At 38.6% G+C, this 25,619-nt stretch overlaps 1 protein-coding gene across 1 annotated transcript in view; it reads left to right on the top strand.

Annotated features, from left to right (window-relative positions):
• Nucleotides 1-25,619, top strand: part of MCTP2 (multiple C2 and transmembrane domain containing 2) — a 438,267-nt gene that overhangs the window by 246,576 nt on the left and 166,072 nt on the right. The window contains exon 5 of the mRNA XM_053717625.1: nucleotides 22,531-22,673. Within this exon, the coding sequence (XP_053573600.1) occupies nucleotides 22,531-22,673 (143 nt within the window). The remainder of the gene's footprint in view (nucleotides 1-22,530; nucleotides 22,674-25,619) is intronic.

The following is a 25,619-nucleotide window of genomic DNA, read 5'->3' as shown; positions in this document are numbered from 1 at the left end:
GCACTGCTACACTCGTGGGGCATGCAGAAATAGTGTGATATTGCGACAGAGAGAGGCCCATAAGGCCAATAAGGGCATAACGACCAGTGTTGTACAGGGTACGCCGATGGTCGTTAAGGTGTTAAAGGCTGCAAATTCCTCTTGCAGTTCTGATGATGACATTTCTTCAGAGGAAATTTCCTCTGATTCTGAAAGGGAACTAGAGAAGATTACTTTTAAGATGGATCATCTCCATCCCTTACTTAAGTAGGTTTTGAGAATTTTTTGGGTTCAGGAACCAAGAGTGGTTGAGGACAAACCAGTGCTGACCTTATTTTCAGACCTAAGTCCAAGGTCCCTAACTCTTTTCCTGTCTTGTCTTTAGTGTCAGAAATAATTTCTAAGTGATGGGACAAGCCTGGACTTCCATTTACTCCATAGCCTACTTTCAAGAAGCTTTTCCCTGTTCTGGAAAGAAACTTGAAATTGTGGGGGACTCTTCCAAAGGTTGATAGTGTTACTTTTACTTTAGCCATGCGGACTACTATTCTTCTAGAGGAAAGTACTTTCTTTGAAGATCCAATGGACAGAAAATTAGAGCGCTACATTAGGAATGCCTTTTTACAGGGGGATCTATTGTTTCAACCAGCTGTAAGCATTGCTGCGGTAGCTGGAGCTGCAGCTTTTTGGTGCAACTCCTTAAAAGATCTACTGTCAGTGGAATCTCCTTTAGAGGATATCCAGGATAGGATCCATTTTTAAGAGAGTGTATTCCTTCATCTGTGATGCTATCATCCAGATTATTTGTATTAATGCAAAACATATGACACTTGCATTTTTGTCAAGTAGAGCTCTTTAGCTAATAATTTGACTTGATTATTTCTATTGTGACAGGGGCAAAGGGAGCTTTCTTGCCTCAGGATAAGAAGTCTAGGCCAAGGGAAAATGTGGTGCCCATTTTTATTCCTTTTAAAAGATTGGAATAGAGAGCAGCCTTTTTTCATTGTGTACAGGACCTAGAGGACATGGGAGTGATTGTCCCAGTTCCAATGGCAGACCAGGGAACATGGTTTTATTCAAACCTGTTCATTGTTCCAAAGAAGGAAAAGGACTTTCAGATCCATACTGGATCTAAAGATTCTCAAGAAGTCTTTAAAAGGTTCCTTCCTCCAAGATGGAAACTGGTACTTCAGGGTCAGTTTATATCCACAGTGGACCTGAAGGATGCATATTTACACATCCAAATCCTTCGGATCATCATCAATTTCTACAGTTTGCTTTCCAAAACAAGCACTATCAGTTTATGGTTCTCCATTTCGGTCTGGCTACGGCTCCTAGGATATTTACAAAGGTTCTGTGATTTGGGCTCAGGGAGTAGCTGTGCTCCTTACCTGGATGATATATGGGTTTTGGCACCATCTTTACCTTTAGCTGTTCAAACAAGAGTGTGTTTTCCTCAAATTCTGGCAATGAAACATTTTCTGACAGCCCAACTCAAACTCAAACTTCAGTCAGCTTGCCAGAAACTTCAGTCACTTGTTAACCCATCTGTAGCTCATGGTAGCGGCATCAGATGCCATAACATGTGCATGGTTTCATTTGCGATCTATCCAGCGTTTGTATGCTGAGTCAGAAGAATAGAGATCATTCCAATATGTCCCAAGTAATCCATTTAGATCCTGTCACCAGACATTCTCTCTCTCCTGGTGGATGTCTCCTGGCCTGGTGTCTCGTGGTCTGGGTTTTTCTGCCCATCATGGGAAATAATTACCATGGATGCCAGCCTATTGGATTGAAGAGCAGTTTGGGGTCAGCTGAGGGCCCAGGGTGTTTGTGCTCCTCAGTAGGTATCATTACTTATCAATGTTCTGGAGCTCAGAGCAATCTACAATGCTTTGCAAGCATGGCATCAGCTTCTCTATGTTCTATTTCTTTGGTTCCAGTCACACAACATAACTACGGTGGCATTCATACATCATCAGATGGGTACTCTACGTCCCATATCTATGCAGTAAGTGTCTCGACTTTTGACTTGGGAAGAGGTGCATCAGTGTACCATAACGGCCATTCACATTCCAGGGGTAGAAAATTAGGAAGAGGATTACCTGAGTCATCAGGTGTTACACTCAGGGGAATGGTGTCTCAACTAGGAGATATTCCACCATTTGATCATTCATTGGGGACTCCCAGAGATAGATCTGATGGCATCTCATCTAAATCACAAGGTACAATTGTATGGGTCGAGATAGAGGTATCCTCAGGTGGAACTTATAGATGCCTATGTGTCTCCTTGGAGGTTCCATTTAGTTTATCGGTTTCCTCCGATTACTCTTTCCAGATTGGTGGCGTGAATAAAGCAGGAGGATGTATCAGCTATTCTAATAGGCCCAGCATGGTTTTGAAGAACCTGGTATGCCAACTTAGTACGGATGTCCAGTGTTCCTCCGTGGCATCTTCCTCAGCATCAGAATCGCCTGACCCAATGTCCATTCTTTTATAAAAACCTGCAATCTCTGTTTGACTGCTTGGAGAACGGTTGATTTTGCCTCAGAGAGGCTTCTCTGACTCTGTGATTAATACAATTATTTATGCTCGCAAGCCAGTTATGAGAAAGATTTACCATAAGGTGGTGAAGGTTCATCTTTCTTGGTGTTCTGAAAGAGGTTACGCTTTCGGTGAGAATCCCTCGTATTCTTCCGTTTCTTAAGGAAGGTCTTGATAAGGGTTTATCTGCCACTGCTCTTAAGGGCAAGATTTCTGCTCTTTCTGTTTTACTTCACAGAAAGTTAGTCTGTATACCAGATATTCAGTATTTTGTTCAGCCTCTGGTTAGAATCAGAACCATATTTGGACCAGTTTCTGCTTCATGGTTCTTAGAGTCCTTCAATCTCCCCCATTTGAACCCATGCATTCTTTGAATATCAAGTTACTATTTTGGAAAGTACTTTTCTTGTTGGCAATATCTTCAGCTTGAAGGGTTTCTGAATTGTCGGTGTTGTCTTGTGACCCACCTTATTTGGCATTTTATCAGGATAAGACTGTCTTTACGTATGGTGTCTGTGTGGTTTCTCCAGAAAATATTAATCAGGAGATCATTGTACCTCCTTTGTGTTTCAAACCTAAGTCTTCAAATAAAAAACTGTTCCATAATTTGTATGTTGTCAGGGCACTACAATTTTATTTACAGGCCACACAGGATTTTTGTCTGTCTCAAAGTTTATTTGTATTTGTTCTCAGAATGGCACAAGGGTCAGAAAGCTACTTCAGTTTCTTTGTCATTTTAGTTGAGGAGGTTGATTCAGAAGGCCTATTTTTATGCGGATCAGCACATGGCAGCAGGAATTACGGCTCATTCTACTTGTTCTGTCTCTACTTTGTAGGCTTTAAAGAATGAAGCTTTGATGGAGCAGATTTGCAGGGCTGCAACGTGGTATTCCCTACATTCTTTCACAAAATGTTATCATTTTGATGTCTTTGCCTCTGTAGAGGTGGCTTTTGGAAGAAATGTTCTTCATGTGGGGGTTCCTGGTAAATAAGTGCCTGCCTTGTTTTCTTTTATCCCACCCATTTTTGTGGATTTTTCAGCTTTGGTATTTGTTCAGTTAAGGTCTCATGGATTCTCACAACTATTAGAAAGAAAACATAATTTATTCTTACCTGATTCACTTCTTTCTTGGTTGTGAGAGTCCACAAACCCGCCCATTATTTTAGTGACAGCAGTTTTCGTTTGCACCTCCTTTCCCCACTAACCTTTTTTTTTTCTTCCTATTCTCGGCTATACGCACTACTAAGAGGGAGAGGGAAGTAGGAGGGATACTTAAACTCAGGTGTTGGGTGTCTTTGCCTCCTCCTGGTGGCTAGGTGATGTAATTCCCAGGAGTAAGGCTTTTCTATCACAACCAAGAAAGAAATGAATTTATCAGGTACGAATAAATAGGTTTTTTTTTTCATGATAGTGAGATTCCAAGAGCTCTGTCTGTTCTTTTTGTTCAGGTGGCTGCAGTACTTATGTTGCACTTCTTTTGCCCCACTTTCCTGCTTTTCTATTTTCTTCCATCTCCTGGAGCATATGTATGACAGATAATTATAGGAAGTGGGAGGGATTTTAAATTCTGTTTTGGGGTATCTTTTGCTTCCTCCTAGTGGTCAGGAGGGGGATTTTCACGTGTGGTGGCTTGTGGACTTTCATGCAAGTATCAAGTAAGCATACATTTTGTTATTTAATTGAACTTCGGTATTGCACATAGACCAAAAACTATTAGAGACATAATTGTCATAATTGAAATGTAGCATTTTTGCATTTCATTTCTGTTGGCAAAAATGCTTCTAGTAAAAGCTTTTACCGTTTTAGGAGCATATGCGCATATGCTGTGTATGCCCTTTGCATGCACATTGAAATGCAGTGCCTGCTCAGTGTCAGCTGTTTATTTGTTTGATGCAAATGTAATTATTGCTGACATAACACATGCTCCCTGAGGTGGCACAGGGTTTGACTGAGTGTGTATGGGGCATTTCAGCATATCTGCATTTTTCACTGACTGAAACATTGATAGATTTTAATAGAAGCATATTTGCTAATACAATTATATTGCAAGAATTATTGTATTTAATATTCCAATATATTCATACACATTTTAAAGTTTTACTATTATGTTTCTTTAAGTTAGTTTACATGCCATTTTGGCTTCACTTTTTCTGCAGTGGTCAGATAGGCAATGCTTTTTATAGTCATTCGATAGCAGGCATTTCTGTAATTTATATACTTAAAGGGACATAAAACCCCAATTTTTTATTTCATGATTCCTATAGAGCATACAATTTAAAAACAACTTCTACTATCAAATTTTCTTCATTTTCATTTTATCCTAAGTAAAGTCCCACTAGAAAGTTAATATTATCGCAATAGCCTTGTTTGTTTAAGGACTGATTCTCCAGCATTAAAGGTGTGTACACAATCCCTGTTAGGAATTTAAGAGACCAAGTTGCCATGCAACAAATGTTGTGTTGAAAAAGATAAACACTACCTTCTGTTCTATGTCACCCGCTATACCTCACCACTCTTCTGTTGGGCTGTGTGGTTGCACTCATGCGCTGGTATCCTTAGGTGGCTCGTTTACTGTCCTTTCTGTGCTCCGGTAGCGTGATCCTTCAGCTTTCTCCAATAGCTGTCAAGTGTACGTTCTCCTTCATTCAAGTAAGAGGATTTTCGCGTAACTTTAAAAATACTCTGGGTTGATTTGTTTCACAGCATAGCTCTTTGCCTATCCTTGCGTTTCAGCTCTGGATGAGCCTGTATCAAGACATATCTCTTCCCCAATCTTCAGCCTTTTTATACAGGTCTCATGAATGGTTTCTACATTCCTAGAACACGCCTCTTAAAGGGATTATTTTTCAAATTTCTTAAAGGGTTTTTTTTCAAGCGATTCCATGGAATTAATGTCAGTCCATTCTTTAAATCTTACTGACCCTTCTTTAAAGATATATACATTAAACAAAACAGTCTAAGTACTGTAGGATCTTAATAGAGCTGCAACAACTAATCATCATAATCGATAATAATCGATTATGAAAATAGTTGTCAACGAATCTCATAATCGATTAATCGATTAGTTGGTTTGCAATTAGTTGGTCTGTGCACAACACCAGCTGCTTCACTCCAATGAACTCCTGCATATGGTATTGTGTTTTATGGTTATTTCCTTAGCCTAAAGGACGTCTACAGACTTTACTACTTTTAACTTTTTCAGGACAGTATACGTTTACAACTACCCCTGGCTTATGTGCAACCCAGATATAATAGTCATCATTTGGATTGTTTATATTAAATTTGGTGATTTGGAACTTTGCTTTGCATGATATAGTGCCAAGCTTGTTGTTTACACCTTGCCCCTAGATTGATGGGAGTTATTTTAAGTTGATGTGCACTATTATCTGTTTGCACAATTATTAGTGTATTGCTTGCTATTGCTGATTATATGTACTGTATAAATAAATGTGTAAGGCTTTGTCCTGTTATTGATATACAGTCCTTAGCGCTTTTGATTTAGTTTTTTATTGTTTTTTTTATATTTTTAATAAATTGTGATAATATGTACCAGATTCAACCTTTATAAGTATATATTCGTTATTTTTAGAGCGGACTAAATATTTCCCCTAACCTTATAGCTGGTTATTTACCATTGCATATAGATATTCAAGATATTTTTATGTTAGAATGAAGTCAAGGGTTACTTTATTGAGAGTCCCCTTGCCAAGGTAGAAAACACTTAGCATTGGTGAAGAGCTAACAAAGATAAATATCCTACTTTGGTGAAATTGGCAAAACCCTACTTATACACCTCAACAGCCTTTTCTCTGCTGCAGGAAATATAGCTGCAAACAGAGAACCAACCTTAGCCAGAAGCATGTGGACATGTTGAGATTTTTGCATTTCAATGCAAAGTTTCTGAAAGAGTGAATAACAGAATGTTATTAACAGTGATAGTCTAACTCTTTCTAGTTCTACCACTTTTCAAACAGTTTGTGGTTTTGTTTAATTATAAAACTGTGCTCTGCTGTTTAAAAATTGAAGAAACAGTTGTGTTAATGTAAAGTTTTAGTCTGAAGTTTATATTTGTAACAGTCATTATGTGGATTTTATTTAAAACATAGAAAACTATTATTGATTCTCTTTTTTTTTTTTTTTTTTTTTTTTTTTTTTTTCAAAAAAAGCTTTATTTAAAACTTTCAAAGATACAGATAAAAAATTCAAAGGTATAAAGCCATTTGCAAATTGTTAACATAATATTCTCTGTTACGCTCAGCATAGAGCGAGTGTCCATACTTGTGCTGATGACATATGAATAAAGTCAATTTACTCCTGTTAAGCAAGTGCATTCTTCACATGATAATAGTTCTGGTAAAGTCCAGCATTGTAGCTAGGCAGGCTCTCTGTTGTCTGAGGTTTATTTTGGTATAGTGTCTATCTGGGTCACTTGCCGATTGCTGGGTGGATAGGCATATTGCGGGGTAAGCAAGCATAACAACATCACTTAACCGGTTACAATTGACAGTACAGTGGCAGCCTCGACCGGGCTTCTTCCCGGTCAGGCTTGTGAGAATTGTTGTGGGTAATGGGGGTGAGTTAGCGATGAGCAGTGGTATAAGAGTGATATCAGTCGAAGTCACTAGTCATTCAAATGTATCGAGGAGGTTCTGTTTATACGTCAGTGGGTGTATCAGGCATGTATTGCTTCCACATATTTAACATTAGCTCATGTTTTTCTATGGTACCTGATCTAAGGTGATGGTATCTCTCTAAGTGGAGCAAGTTTTCTACCTGCTCTCTCCATTCTATTACTGTGGGAACTACAACGGATTTCCAATGTTTTGGGATTAGCATTTTGGCACTGTTAATTAATAGGATAAGTAGGGTGCTTGCTATGGCATTAGACAGTTTTGGAACTCCCACAAATAGAAGGGTTTGGGGGTCATTAGGAATTCTGTGGTCTGTAATGTCTGAAATTTGTTTGAGTACTTCCACCCAGAATGAGTCCAGCTTGTCACATTTCCACCATATGTGCGTTGGGTCCCCCACCTCCCCACATCCCCTCCAGCACTTATTGGAGGCCGTTTTGTAAATCTTGTGTAATCTGCTTGGGGTAAGATACCACCTAGTTAGGAATTTGTAGTTCATCTCCAGCACCCTAGTGGAGATGGAGGATTTTTTGGTGATCTGGAAAGCTTTATACCAGTTCTTATGGTTTAAACTGATCCCCATCTCTCTCTCCCAGGCCTTGGTGTAGGATGGCAGTTGTGTCTCATCTTTAGTTGTTAATAGTTTATATAGGATGGATATAGCGTGTCTAGGTGTATTTTCCAGTAGGCAAAGGCCTTCGAATAAAGTTATTTTTCTGGAGAAGTGTTGTTTATGTTGGTGTGTTGCGATAAAATGACGCATTTGTGTGTAGGAGTACCAGTTCAAGTGGATGTCTGGGTGGGATTCTACAATGTCGTCTAACGTTCTGAGTTTGCCCTCCTGGAAAAAGATTGCCACCGTACTATTTTTAATGTGTCTGCCTTTCTCTAGGTGTTTGTCTTTAATGGTCCAAGGGAGTGCAGGGTTGTGGCAAAGTGAAAGCATTGGGGAGTATGTGTGCGAGATCTCTGTGGAGGTGGCTATCAGTCTGTCCCAAGTTGTGAAGAATTCGGTCAGTATTGGGTATTGGTGTATCCTGTCAGGTCGGTGCTTGCCTTGGATCCAAGCTGTTGTTCCTACATTGCATACACCCAGGATGTGTCTGTCAATTTGAACCCATTGCTTGTGTTCGCTGTTTGCGCACCAGTCCAACAGTCTGTGTAGAGCAGTGGCATTTTTGTATGAGTGGACATCGGGGACCCCTAAACCGCCCTTTTCTCTGGGTAAGTACAGTGTTTGTTTTGTAATTCTCGGCTTAATCCCTTTCCATATAAATTGTTCAATCAGTGATTGTAAGCGGGTTAGGTAATGGAGTGGTAGGTGTATTGGCGTAGTCTGTAGTAAGTACAGGATCCTCGGTAGGACATTCATTTTTATTACATTTATTCTGCCCACCCAAGAGATAGATTTATTACTCCAGCTTGAAAGATCCGTTAATAGAGATTCCTCTAATTTTTTGAAGTTGGCCAGAAATACAGTCTTTATGTCTGGTGCTAAATGTATGCCCAGGTATTTCAGTGTCGTGTTTTGTTTTTTAAGGGGACAGTTGGGGATTAATTGGTCTAATGTCTTGTCTTCATAGGATATGTTTATCATCTCTGATTTTGTGGTGTTAACTAAAAAGTTGGAGACCTGTCCAAACTCCCTAAACATCTGGATGACTTTTGGTATGGTCAGATCTACCTTCGTGAGGGTAAGGAGGATGTCATCCGCGTACAGAGCCAGCTTGTGCTCGCTGTGTCCTATAGTGACTCCTGTTACCTGTGTGTTGTTTCTTATTTTCTGAGCTAGTGGCTCTATGGATAGTGCGAAGAGCACCGGGGAGAGTGGGCAACCCTGTCTTGTCCCATTTTTAATATAGAATCTCTCCGAGAGTAGGCCGTTTACCTTTACTTTGGCCGTAGGGTGTGTGTATAGAGAGAAGACCTGGTCTAAAAATTTATTGCCGAATTTCATTTTTTGCATAGTTGCTTTTAGAAATAGCCAATTGACCCTATCAAAAGCTTTTTCGGCGTCAGTGGAGACTAATACCGCTGGAATTTTGTTAACTTTGGCGTAAGAAATAATTTGAAGGGCCTTTATCGTGTTGTCTCTTGCCTCTCTCCCTGGCACGAACCCCACTTGGTCAGTGTTAATCAGTTTGGGTAGATAGAGGTTTATTCTGGTTGAAAGTATTTTTGCAAAGATTTTTATGTCTGAGTTTAGTAATGAGATTGGGCGAAAATGTTCTGGTCTGTCTGGTGTTTTTCCCGGTTTTTGTAGTACGGTTATGTGTGCTTCTAGCATGTTTTCAGTGAAACCTGTGGTGGGTGTGAAAGAATTGAATAGGTTTGCCAAGTATATTGCCAGATGGTCTATGTATTTTTTATAGTACTTCATGCCGAAGCCATCAGGGCCTGGGCTTTTCCCACTTGGCATGTCCTGAACTGCCTTTTTAATTTCGTCTATTGTGATGGGAGAGTCTAGCTTGTCAGTGTCTTCATTCTCAAGGGTGGGCAGGTCTAGATCTGACAAATATTTTTCTATGTCTTGTGGTGTGGTATGTCCTGGGATATTATATAGTGTAGAGTAGTATTGCCTGAAGACCTCCGCGATACTTTTACTATCTTTTTGTGCTCTTCCCTGTTTGTCTTGTATGTCTTGAACGTATGTGTTTAACTGACGTCTCCGGAGAGCTCTAGCTAAGGAAGTGCCTGCTTTGTCCTGTACGTCAAAATATTTCTGTTTGAGTATAGCAGATTTCACTTGATGTTCCTTATTAAGGTGGTCCCTGAGGGACTGTCTGGCCTTAGTCAGGGATTTAAGTAAAGTCTTAGACTGTGGGTCTTGTTTATGTTGTTTTTCCCAGTAGCCAATTTGTGAGAGTGTAGAATTTATAAATTGCCTTTTTTCCCTTTTCTCCCTAGCTTTTAAGGCCATGAGCTCCCCCCTTAATACGCTTTTATGTGCCTCCCATAGTGTGGCTGGTGTTATTTCTTCTGTAGCGTTCTCTCTAAAGTAGTCTGTCAATGTTTTCTCTATCTCTATGCTAGTCAACGCATGATCTAGCATATAATCATCAAGCCTCCAAATAAATGGTTTTTGCGGCAGTTCTGGCCACTCCACAACACACTGAACAGGTGCATGGTCCGACCATGTGATCTGTAGGATTTTAGAGTCTACTATCAAGGCTAGCCCTGTTTGGTCAGTGAATAAGTAATCGATTCTCGTGTATGAGGCATGAGGGTGGGAGTAGAAGGTGTAGTCCTTGGTTTTAGGGTTAAATGCCCTCCAGATGTCTTGTAGTCTTAGTTGTTGAAGGTGGTTTTTAACTGACCTAATAACTTTCTGAGGGGTGCTGGTGCTACCGGTGGATGTGTCTATGGAGGGATCTAGAGGTAGATTAAGATCTCCTCCAATGAATAGGGTTCCTTTAGCATGGACTAAAAGTGACTGGAAAATAGTCCTGAAGGTATGTTGCTGCTCTTTATTGGGTAGATAGATGTTTGCAAATGTGACCGATTTATTAAATAAGAGACCTACTAATATTATGTATCTGCCGTCCTTATCTTTCTCAACATAGGTGGCTTGAAAGTTTACTGAGTTTTTGAAAAGTATTCCCACTCCCCCTGTCTTTGCTGTACCGGAGGCCAGGAATGTCGTCTTGTATTTGTGACTTAGTGTCTTTGGCTCTCTCCCCCTTTTGAAGTGTGTTTCTTGGACAAAAAGGATGTCCCCTGTGTTTTTGTACAAGTCCCTAAAGACTATAGATCTCTTTTCGGGGCTATTTAGTCCTTTTACATTTACTGTCGTCAGAGAGAGCGTGTGGGTGCGTGAAGTCATTATTTGTTGTTATTTTTGAGTATGCTGGTGCGGCAAGGAGTACTTTTGCAAACAGGTGTCAATAAGTATTAAAACAGTACAATCAGCAGTGATCTATTATAGGTAGTGTAGCACAGTATTGATATGGAATAGCTGTAACCTGAAAAACAAGGCAATAAGGTTTTGACAAAATTGGTTTCTGATAACTGTCAATTGCAAACGAGTGATAGAATTGGCAGTTAGTATCAGAATTAACTATACAAGGAGTAGTATCCCCACCCCCAAACCATTTTAGTAAAAAATACGAGTGATAAACAAAGTTAACCCTCTAAAAATAACAGATAATACGACCTTTAGCCTTATTGGAACATCAGAGAGGAATGTCCAGCCTTTTGAAAAAGGCAATTCAATTGCCTGTGCAGATCCTTTCTTGTGAACTTGGGGGGTCATGAGGTTGTAGAGTTCTTATGTGCGGGCCTTTTTCTTTACCAAATGCACGTTGATTGTCTCTCAGACCAAATAGTTCCTCTTCAGGCTCTGTTATGTTGAGTTGTAGGGCACTGTTGAAGTTGGAGAGGTCATCCAGATTTCTGAAAACTGCCGTGGTACCTCCTTTAGTTGCGATGACACTTACGGGGAAGCCCCATCTGTATGGTATATTTTTGTCCCTAAGGACTGATGTGATGAAGTGCAGGTCTCTCCTCTTCTGCAGGGTTGTAGGGCTTAGGTCAGCAAAGACCTGGATGTGGATACCAGCATGTGTAATCTTCTGTTTTTGCCTCGCATGTCTAAGAATTTCTTCTTTATCCTTGAAGTTGAGGAGCTTCAGTATGATGTCACGTGGGGGTGCTTTTGGTGGGGGTTTAGCTCTCAGGGCTCTGTGGGCTCTTTCAATATTTATGTCTGGGGCGCTGTTATTGCCTTTAATTGTTCTAAATAGATCTTGTAAGCACCCCTCTAATGCGGAGGGTTGAATTGATTCTGGTATGCCACGGATACGTAGGTTATTGCGCCTACCCCTGTTGTCCAGGTCTTCCACCTTTTCTAATAAATGATGTATTGTTTCCTGCTGGTCGTAGACCATTTTTGAGATGTGTTGGACATCATTATCTGTTGTGTTGTAATGCTCTTCCAGTGCTGTTACTCTGTTGGAGACTTTTGAGATGTCCTTTTTAAGCTCCCCATACCAGCTCTTCACTTCTCCCAATAATTCCTTAAAGTCCTCTTTAGTGCACAGTGAATTAATGTCCTCTTTAGTTAAAATTTGTGTTGTACACGTGGAAGCAGGAGGTATAGGCTGGTCAGGCTGTTCTGTGATTTTAACTTGTTCCATCTTTTGTGCTGAGACTATAGGATCTTGCAGTTTAAGAAATTGCTGTATTGGTTTTACTTTAATAGGGATGTCTGGCTTAGCTGATCTGCGGCCTGGCATGGCCAGTCGCAGGGGTTGAGAGTATTATTGATTCTCTTTTTATCCGATTAGTCGATTAATCGAAAAAATAATCGGCCAATTAATCGATTATGAAAATAATCGTTAGTTGCAGCCCTAGATCTTAAAATTACAATATTGTGGCATATATAAAAATTACAATTCTAGTAGAGTTTTATAATAGTATTTTTTTTATTAAAAGACAGAAAAAACAATGTGCAACATTTATGCAATCTCCTTTGGGTTATATAAGTTCTCTGATCAGCATCCTACTCAAAATCTACCAATCTTCAATTTTTATAAAGTTTGGGAATCCCATTTATAGGGGGAAGGCATTTGTTATCAAATTTAGACTATGGTACAGATATGGGATAGGGTTATCTAGAAGTGTTCAATGGATCATCATTATAAGTTATCAGGATGGATTTGGGATATTTTTATTTTTTTGAAAGAATAGAGATTGCAAGCTTATTATTCAAACTGTATAATTAGTCATTGAGGAAGGGATTTAGATCTAATTCTGCACTGAGACCTAGTGTAGTTAAAGTACCCATTTCAAAAAATAAATTTGCCTCATGATATAACAATGTCCTTTCATGGTCACCTCCTCTCCAGTTTTTCTTGACTAGTTTAACACCCCAATATTTTAGATCTTTCAAACTCTGTTCATGATGTTCTTTAAAGTGCTGTGATAATATATGACTATCAAAGCCCTTTTATTATGTTGTAAAGGTGCTCCCTTAGCCGGTCCCTTTGGGTTTGCCCTAGGTGCTGTTTGTGGCACGGACATTCTACCAAATATACAAACTTTCTGTTTTTTTACCTTTTTTTTTTTTTTTTTTTTTCTTCTTTTTTCTTCCTTTGTTTTCTGTGTTATATTATCCTTTGTTGAAAAGCAGGAAGGTAAATTCAAGAGAGTGCACTTGTTTGGAGCCCTATATGACAGCAGTTTTGCAACAGTGTTGTACATTAGCAAGTGCACTAAATGGCAGCACTCTTTCCTGTCATGAAGTGCTCTAGACATTTGCACGCTACCTTTCTAGATATCTTCTTAAAGGGATATGAAACCCAGAAATTTTATTTTGTGATTCAGACAGAGTATACCATTTTAAACAAAGTTTCCAGTTTACTTCTACTGTCAAATTTGCGTTGTTCCTGCCACCCTACATGGCAGGAAATAGTGCGGCCATCTAGTGCTCGTACAAATGGATAACATTCTTTCAAAACTACTACCATGTAGTGCTCCAGAAATGGTCCGGCTTCTAAGCATACATCCCAGCTTTTCAACAAAAGATACCAAGAAAACAAAAAAATGATAATATAAGTAGTTTAGAAAGTTGTTTAAATTGCCTGCTCTATCTGAATCATGAAAGATAAAAATGTTGGGTTTCATATCCCTTTAAAGAAAGATTAACATGAGAACAAACAAAATTTGATAATAGATGTAAAAAGTTGTTTAAAATTGTATGCTCCTTCTGAGTCTTGAAAGAAAACGATTGGGTTTCATGTCCCTTTTATAATTGTATCAATTAGCCAAATACATATTATCTCACACAGCAAATGAGATCTGCTAGAAAATGCAAGAAAACAAAATTCAACATCTAAATAGCCATAGAATAAAATTGTTGTAAAAAAGGCACACAAGTCTGATTCTTTGTAACTATAAATAGTGACATTCAAATACAAATCTAATTTTAAAAATACAAACAACTTGGTGATGTCACAGCATTCACTTCAGCAGTTTGCTTCCTGGGAATTAGCTGCTGTATTGTTAAATGTAAAAAAATGGCTGACACCCCCAGCACATCAGAATCTCAAATAAAAAATAAAAAATGTAGTGACCAGCGCCAATTGTAAAATACTACACACTCCAACTAGATAATAGGATACCCTCTAAAAACCTATAAAAGATTTCAACATGTAACTAAAAATATACTAGGGAGCGCTCACAGGAGCTTAAAAGTATAACCAAACGAATAACAAATCTAATATCAGTTCAAAATAAAAGAAAATAAGTGCAAACCTATATCTCACAGGCGTAGAAGATAAACCACAAAAGTGGATACAGGTTTGATCCAAAATACTTATAAATCTTAAAAATAAGAATAAAATAGTGAACACTATGAAGGTGCCGGTTACAAAAAGCAGGTTTATTCACAACACAATCAAGCAAATGTAAAATACTGTTATCATAGACATAAATGGAAAATAATTTAATTACATAAAAAATATATAAAATATGTATATGTATGTATGTATGTGTATATATATATATATATATATATATATATATATATATATATATATATATATATATATATATATATAATGTCGACCTAATTCAAAAATAAACAATAAAAAACAATAATATAAAAAGGATTCAAAAGTACTGATTGCACTAAACCAAAAGAGAATAATAGCCTATAATTAAACTATATCAGTTCAGTGTATACAGATTGACCTAAAAATTTGTCTAGAGATTAGGGGCTTTATAACGTAAGATTGCAGCTGAATAGCACCCCTGTAGATCCTAACTGTTCGTATCAGAGGCTGTGTAGCAGTGAAACAGTCTTATTAATAGGATCCGCTTGTGACCTGTATTAGTCCAAAAGGTCTCTGTGCGGGTATACAGGAAGCTCAATGAAGCCGTCCGGAGTGATTTACAGATGACACTGTGCTCCTACGGACAAAAAGTCCTCTTAGTGTGTTATCAGAATTAGAAATGACAGGAGTATATCCGTTCTCACATATTAGTTTACAAGAGCCGGCTTCCAATATACAAAACACAGATCGTGCCGTGGACCACCCACAAGGTAAAACTCAGATGTTGAGCGGAAGTGCGAAACAATGTAGTGGACTAGATTCGGCTAGAAACCCGGTGAAACACAGCAGTCTTCTTTTATGGGTTTAGGATTGGTATTACAAAACTAAACATCCAAGACCCACCTCAGAGGTCAGTACTGCTGTTTTCACCATTAAGGGTTATTTTGCCTGAATCGGTAGTTAGAGTATCAAAGCTCCCTCTCTGGACTATATTGGTATATAAAGAAGATAAATTGCATGATATCCATAGGAATTCATCCTCCCATTTTAACCCCTCCAATAGTTTAATCGTATGTGTAGTACCTTTAAGATACAACTTTACACTTTTGGTCATTGGTTGCAGGTACCAATCTATATATATAGATAAATTGCTACTAACTGAATGAATTCCCGAGATGATAGGTCGACCCGGGGGATTGTTACAATCCTTGTGGATTTTCGGAATATGGTAGAATATTGGGATTTGGTCTATAGATAAAATGAAATTCCTCATTATCTATGATATTGTTATCCTTTGCTTCAGATAGTAGCTAGTGTAATTCTCTCCTATATTTCTCTGTGGGATCTTGCTTCAGTAAGGAATATATTTGTTGATTCCCCAATAATGTGAATGCTTCTTAAAAGGGACATAATACTCATATGCTAAATCACTTGAAACTGATGCAGTATAACTGTAAAAAACTGTCAGGAAAATATCACCTGAGCATCTCTATGTAAAAAAGGAAGATATTTTACCTCACAATCTCCTCAGCTCAGCAGAGTAAGTTCTGTGTAAAAAGTTATACTCAGCTGCTCCCAGCTGCAGGTAAACAAATTTAAAAAAATGAAGAAATGAACAGCAGCCAATCAGCATCAGCAGTGCTGAGGTCATGAACTCTTACTGTGATCTCATGAGATTTGACTTAACTCTCATGAGATTTCATAGTAAGCTTCCTTTACCTGATTGGTGAAATAATATGAGAGTGCACGATGCTAGTCCCTTCAGATGTCCCAGGACAAACACACTAAAATGCTGCTTAGAAATCCTTTACAATGGGAGGTGGCTACTGAGGAACTTTTGAGGTAAAATATCTTTCTTTTTTACATAGAGATGTTCAGGTGATATTTTCTAATCAGCTTTTTACAGCTATGCTGCATCACTTTCAAGTGTTTAAACATTTGGGTATTATGGCCCTTTAAGGTAGTCAGATCTATTTTGAACTACAACCCCTTCCCCCTTGTTGGCCTGGCGTATGACAATCGTAGTATCATTAGTTAGTTCCTTATAACCCCTTAATGACCACAGCACTTTTCCATTTTCTGTCCGTTTGGGACCAAGGCTATTTTTACATTTCTGCAGCGTTTGTGTTTAGCTGTAATTTTCCTTTTACTCATTTACTGTACCCACACATATTATATACCGTTTTTCTCGCCATTAAATGGACTTTCTAAAGATACCATTATTTTCATCATATCTTATAATTTACTATAAAAAAATTATAAAATATGAGGAAACAAATGGAAAAAACACACTTTTTTTAACTTTGACCCCCAAAATCTGTTACACAACTACAACCACCAAAAAAAACCATGCTAAATAATTTCTAAATTTTGTCCTGAGTTCAGAAATACCCACTGTTTACATGTTCTTTGCTTTTTTTGCAAGTTATATGGCCATAAATACAAGTAGCACTTTGCTATTTCCAAACCACTTTTTTCAAAATTAGCGCTAGTTACATTGAAACACTAATATCTTTCAGGAATCCCTGAATATCCCTTAACATGTATATATATATATTTTTAGAAGACATCCCAAAGTATTGATCTAGGCCAATTTTGGTATATTTCATGCCACCATTTCACCACCAAATGCGATCAAATACAAAAAATTGTTCACTTTTTCACAAATTTTTTCACAAACCTTCGGTTTCTCACTGAAATTATTTACAAACATGTAATTATGGCATAAATGGTTGTAAATTCTTCTCTGGGATCCCCTTTGTTCAGAAATAGCAGACATATATGGCTTTGACGTTGCTATTTGGTAATTAAAAGGCCGCTAAATGCCACTGTGCACCACACGTGTATTATGACCAGCAGTGAAGGGGTTAATTAGGGAGCATGTAGGGAGCTTTTTGGGGTAATTTTAGCTTTAGTGTAGGGTAGTAGACAACCCCAAGTATTGATCTAGGCCCATTTTGGTATATTTCATGCCACCATTTCACCGCCAAATGCGATCAAATTAAAATAAATGTTAAATTTTTCACAATTTTAGGATTCTCACTGAAATCATTTACAAACAGCGTGTGCAATTATTCCACAAATGGTTGTAAATGCATCTCTGGGATCCTCTTTGTGATAGTTGCAGATGCAAGGAGCAGGTCATTGTTGGATCTTAGTGGGCGGGCTGGAGTATACTTGTGTATTAGAGAGGATAGGTAGAGGGGAGCGGCGTTGGTGAGAGCTTTGTATGTAAGGGTGAGAATTTTGAATTTAATTCTGCTATGAATGGGGAGCCAATGAAGGGACTCGCAGAGAGGTGCAGCAGATGCAGATTGTCTGGAAAGGTGGATCAGCCTGGTGGAGGCATTTAGGATGGATTGAAGGGGGGAGAGGCGGGAAAGAGGAAGGCCAGCGAGTAGGTTATTGCAGTAGTCAAGTCGGGAGATAACAAGGGAGTGGATTATTTGCTTTGTGGTGTCAGCGCTCCAAAAAGGGCGAATTTTGGAAATATTGCGTAGATGGTTGCGGCAGGATGTAGAAAGCGATTGGATATGGGGGACGAAGGATAGATTTGAGTCAAGTGAGACTCCGAGGCAGCGGACTTGGGGCGATGGGGAAATGGTGATGCCGTCAACAAGGATAGAGAAGTCAGAAGTCGGCGTAGAACTTGTTAATCTTTAGGTGGTGAGAGGCCATCCAGGAAGAAATACCAGATAAGCAGTCGCTGACATGAGAAAGGACAGAGGGAGAGAGAGCAGGGGTGGAGAGGTAGATCTGGGTGTCATCAGCATAGAGGTGATATTTGAAGCCATAACTGTTGATAAGTTTATTTACAGTGTCCCCTTGTGAGGTATTGCTATTCTCATTCGTACTTGCAGGTTTATTATCTTTGATTGGATGGAATCTATTATTTCCATTTCTCCTATTTTGTGAATTCTGTTTGTTATTTTGAACCCTATTACCTTTGTTATAAGTATGTATTTTATCCAAGGCATAATCATCTTCATTAATGTATCTGCTTTATGTTTTATTAATTCCTTTTCTAATTCCTTGTTCCTTTTAATAATATTATTAAATTGTCTATAATTTATTCAATTAATAATTTAATTCATAATTGCAACAGCATAGGTAATAGATTTAAGGTTTTAGAACTTATGGATTGTAAGGTGAATAAAAGTCTTCTAAAGTTAAAGGGATTGGAAACCCCCAAAAAATCTTTAACTTATTCAAAACTTCTATACAGTATATAATAAATATTTTTCTAATAGGTAACTCTTTAAAGTTCTCTTTTCTTTTTTTGTAATTTTAATTCTAAATTTAAATCTGCGCCAAACCCATTTTATATTCATTACATGGCCCTATTACAATGTTCTACCTAGGTAGAAACATTATGGCAGCCCACATGCGTATCTAAACTATTTTATTGCAAAAGCATGCTCAGAATCACCCTCCTCTCTCCACTTACCCAGCGGAGCGTCACACTCCAAGCGTCAGATGCGGTGTCATGCAATTAAAAAAACAAACAAAATATGTTGGCTGTGTGTTTCTGTCCAAAGTGGGCATGCGAAAATAGCAAGCGTGCATGCTAAGGGGACAGACATAACATCACAGGCATATTAAAATGAACGGACACAGCTGCTTCTCCATTGGATAGGGGTGGTAGCTGCATTAGTATAAACTCTTCCTCCTTTTATGGACGGTCGTTACTGCTCGTTTAAGGATAACGTAAACATTATATTGAAGGTATGTTACTTATTTAATGTTGATTCAAATAAAGTCTTTTATTTAAGCACACGTGTGGAAGAATTTCTAACCCTTTAAGGAAAGCTGAAACCAAATGGATACACCTTTTAGATAACCAAAAGGTCTTAATATAGATATAGATCTCCAAGCATTTATGGCATAGTCATCAGTATAGGCTTAGTAGAAATATCATCTCTTTTTATAACTCTATTTATTCATTTAGGTCTCCTAGATATCTACTAAGTTTTTTTTACTATAATTTAGGTTTTAGTTGCTGAATATTATAGGACTTGTTCTGGTCGATTTATATTTTTTTAAATATATAAGCATACTATCAGATTAGAACAGGCCCTTAATCTATCGTCGAGAGTGTTGACATAACTGCATGTGTTATTAGGAATACATACAATTATACACCTTTTTTTTTGCTTAACTTAAGGTTTATAAATGAAGTTTCTTTTCTTTTTTTAAAAATATGATTTTTATAATGTGATTTCCGTATTGTGTTTTTAGGTATGTATATTTTTATAGTAATTGTAATATAATGTAGCTTTTTATTATATCATTATATGAATTATTTACCATTAATTTACCATTAAGGACACGTAAAAAGCTGCCGTGTAATAAGACTATCCAGTTACAATGGAACAATTGCAGCAATACCATTGGCAGCATACGTTACAAGTTGGGGGCGGATCAAACCGAAGCCGGGTAAATTTAAACTCGAATCAGAACTGAGTTACCTATACACCCACATCCTGTTGAAAAAGTTTGCCCGGGTGCAGACGAAACGCGTCCAGGTGGCAGGGGAATTACCTGCAGATAGAGTGCTGTAACCTGCTTTGCCAACTTGCATTCAGAGGATCGATCTGTCTGGAGGGAGGTGACTATAGCAGTTCCCCGTATAAGATCTGACAGACTGCCGTAAGAGTTACTGACTTAAAGTCGGACCTGATATAACAGTGTGGCTGGAGAGGTTACCTTAAGGCTCGTTTTAATCTTGTCTCTTGTAAGTGCATTATGTGTAGTCAGACATTTGACTAATAATAAATTGATACAGTGAATCGCGGTTGCGCTTGTCTCTCTTTTTATCTTTGGTCTACTTTTTAAAGAAGACCAGAAGTCAATCTCTGTATTAAGGAATAGCGGCAGCAGAACATTCCTTTAAGGGGGATACTTACAAAAGACTCCACCTTTAAGGTTTATTGAGAATTTGATCTCTAATTACTTCACTACACCAGTGAAAAAATGGACTAAGTTGAGACCTGGTATCCACAGTATAGGGTGATATATTTCCACATTCATTTTGGATACAGTGTTGCTCATTATATATTATACTGGACAGTGTTGAGTTTTTGATTGTTTTTGATTTTATGAGAAGTGAATAATTTTTAATATAACGTTCCTGTTTTTGTTCCATTTAGCTATTTAACCGTTTTTTACCACGCTGTTTAGGAACTCTGCTTATTGTGTGTAAAAAGTCTGTTTTTATGTTACAGAGCCTTTTTTGCTTCACTAGAGATCAAAAAGCGCTATCAACATTAATTTGGCATTATCCACCCATCTGCTTAAGTTCTCTGTAAAAGTGGGTACTGCAGGGGGTAACGAAGTGGTGTAGAATTGAGATGTTCATTTCATACTGGAACTAAATGATTGGGCTTATCTCTGCATGCAGACTTTGATGTTCAGCATTGTACTGTGCCGTAATTTTAATCCATTACTACTGTATAAAAGTAAAAAGTTGAGGCCAGTATTTTTACACTGCTGTATGCAACGCACATCCCTGACCTTTCTAATAAACTCTGCAGCAGGAAGTTTTCATTGCTACATCTGCAGAAGCTTTACTACAATTTAGAACTTTCTAAAAATACACCTATTATTCGTATAGGGGTTTCTTCTCAGTCTACCTCTGTAAATCATACAAATTGCCATCACAACATCCAGAATTATTTATGTATTGATTCTTTACCTAAAAGTGTTAACTCTTTGAATATGGCAAGCTTTGTAAAACAGGTAACATTAAAAATTGTGTTTAAAAAGATACCTATATGATGTAAAACCAGGCATTTTTTTCTTTTGCTGTTTAATTTAGGATTCTTTTACATAATTGTAATACATGTAATCTTGGCCTCTGAACATTAGAATGGTGATAAAAATATTTTATGTCTTTAAGCATTTTTATTTATAGAAATGTGTTCTTCTAAATTCTATATATTTTTTTAACCTGTGTTAAACGTGTCTTTCCTCAATATTCCTTTGTTTTTGTGCATTATAAACTGTTAAACAAACATTTGTAAGTTAGATCCACCCAATACTGTGCATCTCATCAGTATAGAACATATTTTTATTGCGCGTGCATGTGGATGTGTCAGGTACCTTAAAGTGTCTTCTCTGACTCCCAAGTAATAAACTGTCAAAGGTATAATATACAACTGAGTTTGTATTCTTACACTGCAGACACCTTTTCACAGATCCAGACTAGTTGAGTTGTTACAGTTAATGACAGTGAGACAATATAAGGATACAAAACCTTTGTTTTCCTCCTCAATTATTTTCTTCAACAATTAACTCAGTGCTAACCTGACACTTTACCTCATTCTTGCTTTGTAAATCATTGCCCCATCTTCCATTATTTCTAGACGTTAATATTTTCTTTCATGCAACTGCCGCCATTCACCCGTCAAACAGTGTGAACATTATGTAGCTGTCAAGATGCCTAGGGATTACCCAGCATGCACTGCTGGTGAGAAAGTGACACCATAGAGGCCTACTTCTGAGATGTTTATTTTGAGAGTAAGCTGACAGGCATGAAGTCCTGATCCCAGAGTGGCAATCTCATTTAATTAAAGGCCTCTTTTTATTAGAGATTTTCCCACTGTTTTTATATCCGAATGATTGCTAAAGTCTAGCTCTAAGGAAAAAGAAAAAAGCTGTTGGGATACAGATTTCTAATCTTCTGCATTTTCAAAACATTTCTTTGAATTAAAGTGTATTGTAGCGTGCAATACTTGTTTCTAATTTACTACTTTTTCTTCATATGAAAAGGGAGTTATGCTTGATTTTGAAGAACAAAAATAAACCTATTACCTATTTATTAAGGCGTTCTGTTTCTTTTTATTATTTTGCTTATTATTTATTTTCTGCTGTTTTTATCTATCTTTCCTTTCTCAATAAAGTTATTTGGAATAAAAATTTTCAAACTGTTGTATTTTGTTTAACCTTTCAGAAGATGTTTGGCTGTAATATGCTCATGTGGCTATTGTTTGCATGCATATTTACCATGTTAATGTAATTTTTAAGGCTGTGTTTTATAAATCTGCTTTTCAAGAAAAAAATACACGTTTTACCTCCCCCCCCCCTCTTTTTTTTTGTCCAGGTACCAGTGACCCTTACGTTAAATTTAAGCTCAATAAGAAGACATTGTATAAAAGCAAGGTCATCTACAAGAATCTGAATCCTGTCTGGAATGAGACCTTAGTGCTTCCAATCCAAAATCTAGATCAGAAACTTCACATTAAGGTATTTTTTTTATTCACCTTTATGACCTGTTGCTGCTTTGTCAGATATAGAATTAAAACATTTTTTACATATAGAGTTATTAAAAGCGAACATTGAAGGGACAAATACAGGCTCATGTTATAATATATTTATTGTCTAACTTAAACTGCTATAAATAGGAAAATATAACTTTGAAAATTAACATGATGGCTATACATTCACAAACATACTAAATATTTTCTTCCTCATGGGAAAGAGTCCACAGCCGCATTCATTACTTGTGGGAAATAAGAACCTGGCCACCAGGAGGAGGCAAAGACACACCAGCTAAAGACTTAAATACTCCTCCCACTTCCCCTATCCCCCAGTCATTCTTTGCCTTTCGTCCCAGGAGGTTGGCAGAGAAGTGTCAGAAGTTTTAATTTTTAAGGAAAATACTTTTATTAATTTTTACATAAAGTGTGTCTCTCATGGAGGGTAGCACTCTTCGCAATGGGACAGGAGTTTCTCAGTGAGGGCCTGGGCAAATGTTAGAGTCTGGAGATGCAGTAGGAGTTCTCTCTGTGACACCATCCCGATTCGTTTTAACAGCTCCTCTAGCACTTGGCGTTGCCGATACTTTGCTTCGCTACCTGCTGTCTTCTCTCAAGTCTATGACGGAGGCAACGCTACTATTTGTCACACTTGAAGGGCCATGTTCCTGTTCTACGGCGTAGATTCCGGTAAGATTGTTTCATTTTATCAATATGAATGTTATGTTATGTGACAGATAGGTATGGGTCTCATACGGATCTGGTAATCATGGGATTATTCTTTCCTTAGGGGGGATTTGTGAACAGGGTGGGGTTCCTTAATCATGTTTCTTATGTGATCTCTGTGCTTTGTGTAGTGGGTATTGGCTCTGGGGCTGAGACAGGAGAATTGCTTGAAGGATTTAGTGGGGCCTAGTTGCCGCCCTTTTCTGGCACGCTTTTTTGTACTTTACGATTCACCTTATGACCGGCCGTTGTTACGATGGTTTTTTTACACTACCGCATTCCTGACCGTGTGGCGACGAAGACATTCTGCTTCATTTGGATCTGGTCATAGGAGGTGGTGAGTGCCCCAGGCATTGTGGGTGTCAGGTGCCATTCGTTTTTTATATTATCCTAATTTTCTCTTTGGTTTTAACCATGGAGGATTCTGAAGCTGAGACTGTCATTTCTGATTCCAATTTTTCCTCTTGTGAAGAAGGTGCTTCGGCCCCACTAATGCAGGTTTATCAGTCCTGTCTCTTGTGCCTTCTTAGAGCGCCTGGTTCCTCAGGCTCAGGGAACCAGGGGCCTATTGAGCCATCAGCCTCTGGGGGCTCTGTCCCTCAAGAGGCGGATTCCCAGCAGCACCCTTCCTCTACATTTGCGGGTAACCCTAATGTTAATTCTCCCTCCGCACAGGGGGGTTTGTTTCCCCTGGAGATGGCGGGTCCTTTCCGCTTCAATATATTGATGGCGCTGGTTCGCCTGCAGGATCCGGAGGTTTCTGCGGGGTTGTGTTCTTGACGATTATCCCGGGTGTCCAGACTTCGGTGGGGTCTATTCAGTTACCTCCGGGGGTTAATATTCCTCCATGTTGCACCTTTCATTATCAGATTGCACGGCTGCACGTTCTACTCCATTGTCTTTTCGACTTATTGGGGGACCCTCTCCTTTATCAGTCAGGGAATGTGTCCTCGAATGTGTCCTCGCTCATATCCTTTCCCAGAGTTTTTTTTGGCGGATGCCTTCAGGCTGCCTTATTTTCTTTCATCCAGTTAAGATATTTTTTTATTTGATTATTCCTTCGGGAATTTCTGAGATGGACTTGCTTTTTGTTACTTCCTTGAAAGTTGTTCATGGACTGTTGGGTCCAGAATTTGTGTGCACTTTGTTGTGTTGTCAGTGACGCCTGTTACATCTGGCGGGTCTGGTGGGACCTTGAGTGTTTTGTTTTATTGTTTGTTTGTACAAACTACACGATACATATACATCTGGACCTTCGGGTCTGCATACCGGGAGAGATTGGGCATGCCATTCTAGTCCCGGGGCCTGGTTGGTGGATTCCGCCGCATTGCTTTGGTTCCCCTTTCGGGGACGGGGCCTTCTCCGCTAGGGCTTTTTTTGGGCCTTGGTCTTCTTGCTACCCTTTGGGTGGTTTAGACTCCTAGGGTCTCTGGACCTCATTTTGTTCTGCTTTTAATGGATCCTCTTCATGGATTAGCAGTGGAGCGCTGTGACTTGGGGGCCTGTTTCACCTTCTTCGCTGCTGGTCGTCTGTTCTAGCTGGAACCCGGTTTTATTGGGGTCGCCTTGTTTCGTTTTAGTTCTGGTTCTGTTTTTTTTCAAAAATGTTATCCACCCTCTTAGGGTCGGGTGCCGACGTGGGATCCTAGTTTCTGAATGTCGCAGAGTTTAGCTCTGTATCATGGGTTCTATCGCCTTGAGATCTGTTCTGTGTTTTTTTTTTTTTGCGGTCCATTTCTTAAGGTTTTGCTAGAGTTCCCGTTTTTTTTTTGTTTTTTTTTTTCAGGTTCCTTCCTCGGGTGAGGAGTGTCTGACCAGAATTTTGGTCAGGGGTCCTTTTCTTCATGTCTGTTAGTGGATCTGGGATCGGGCTGGGGTTATGGGTGGTGCTGGTATAGTTCTGTCTATGCTTATCCCGGGTTTTCCCTCTGGTGTTCGGGTTGTGTCTGGAAGGGGTTCTTGCTTTTTTCTCCTTCGAGAGCCTGGTCCCCTTCTTATGGCTGTGCAGGAATGTGTTCTGGACTTCCTTTGGGGTCCGTTGTTCTGGTGCTCTAACCTTGCATCAGCATTCCTGTGTAGTGCCTTGGTAAGGGTCACTTTGTCCTCATATCTTCCCCATTGGGTAGTCTCTGCTCCTTTGGGGCTGGCTCGTTTTGGGTTCGTTTTGACCCTTGTGTCGAGTTTTGTGTCCAGGGGGCAAGGTTTCCCT

This window comes from Bombina bombina, chromosome 6, assembly GCF_027579735.1.
Source record: "Bombina bombina isolate aBomBom1 chromosome 6, aBomBom1.pri, whole genome shotgun sequence".
NCBI classification, from domain to species: domain Eukaryota; kingdom Metazoa; phylum Chordata; class Amphibia; order Anura; family Bombinatoridae; genus Bombina; species Bombina bombina.
Note: the sequence above shows the minus strand (reverse complement) of the source record. Positions and strands in the feature narration are given on the sequence as shown.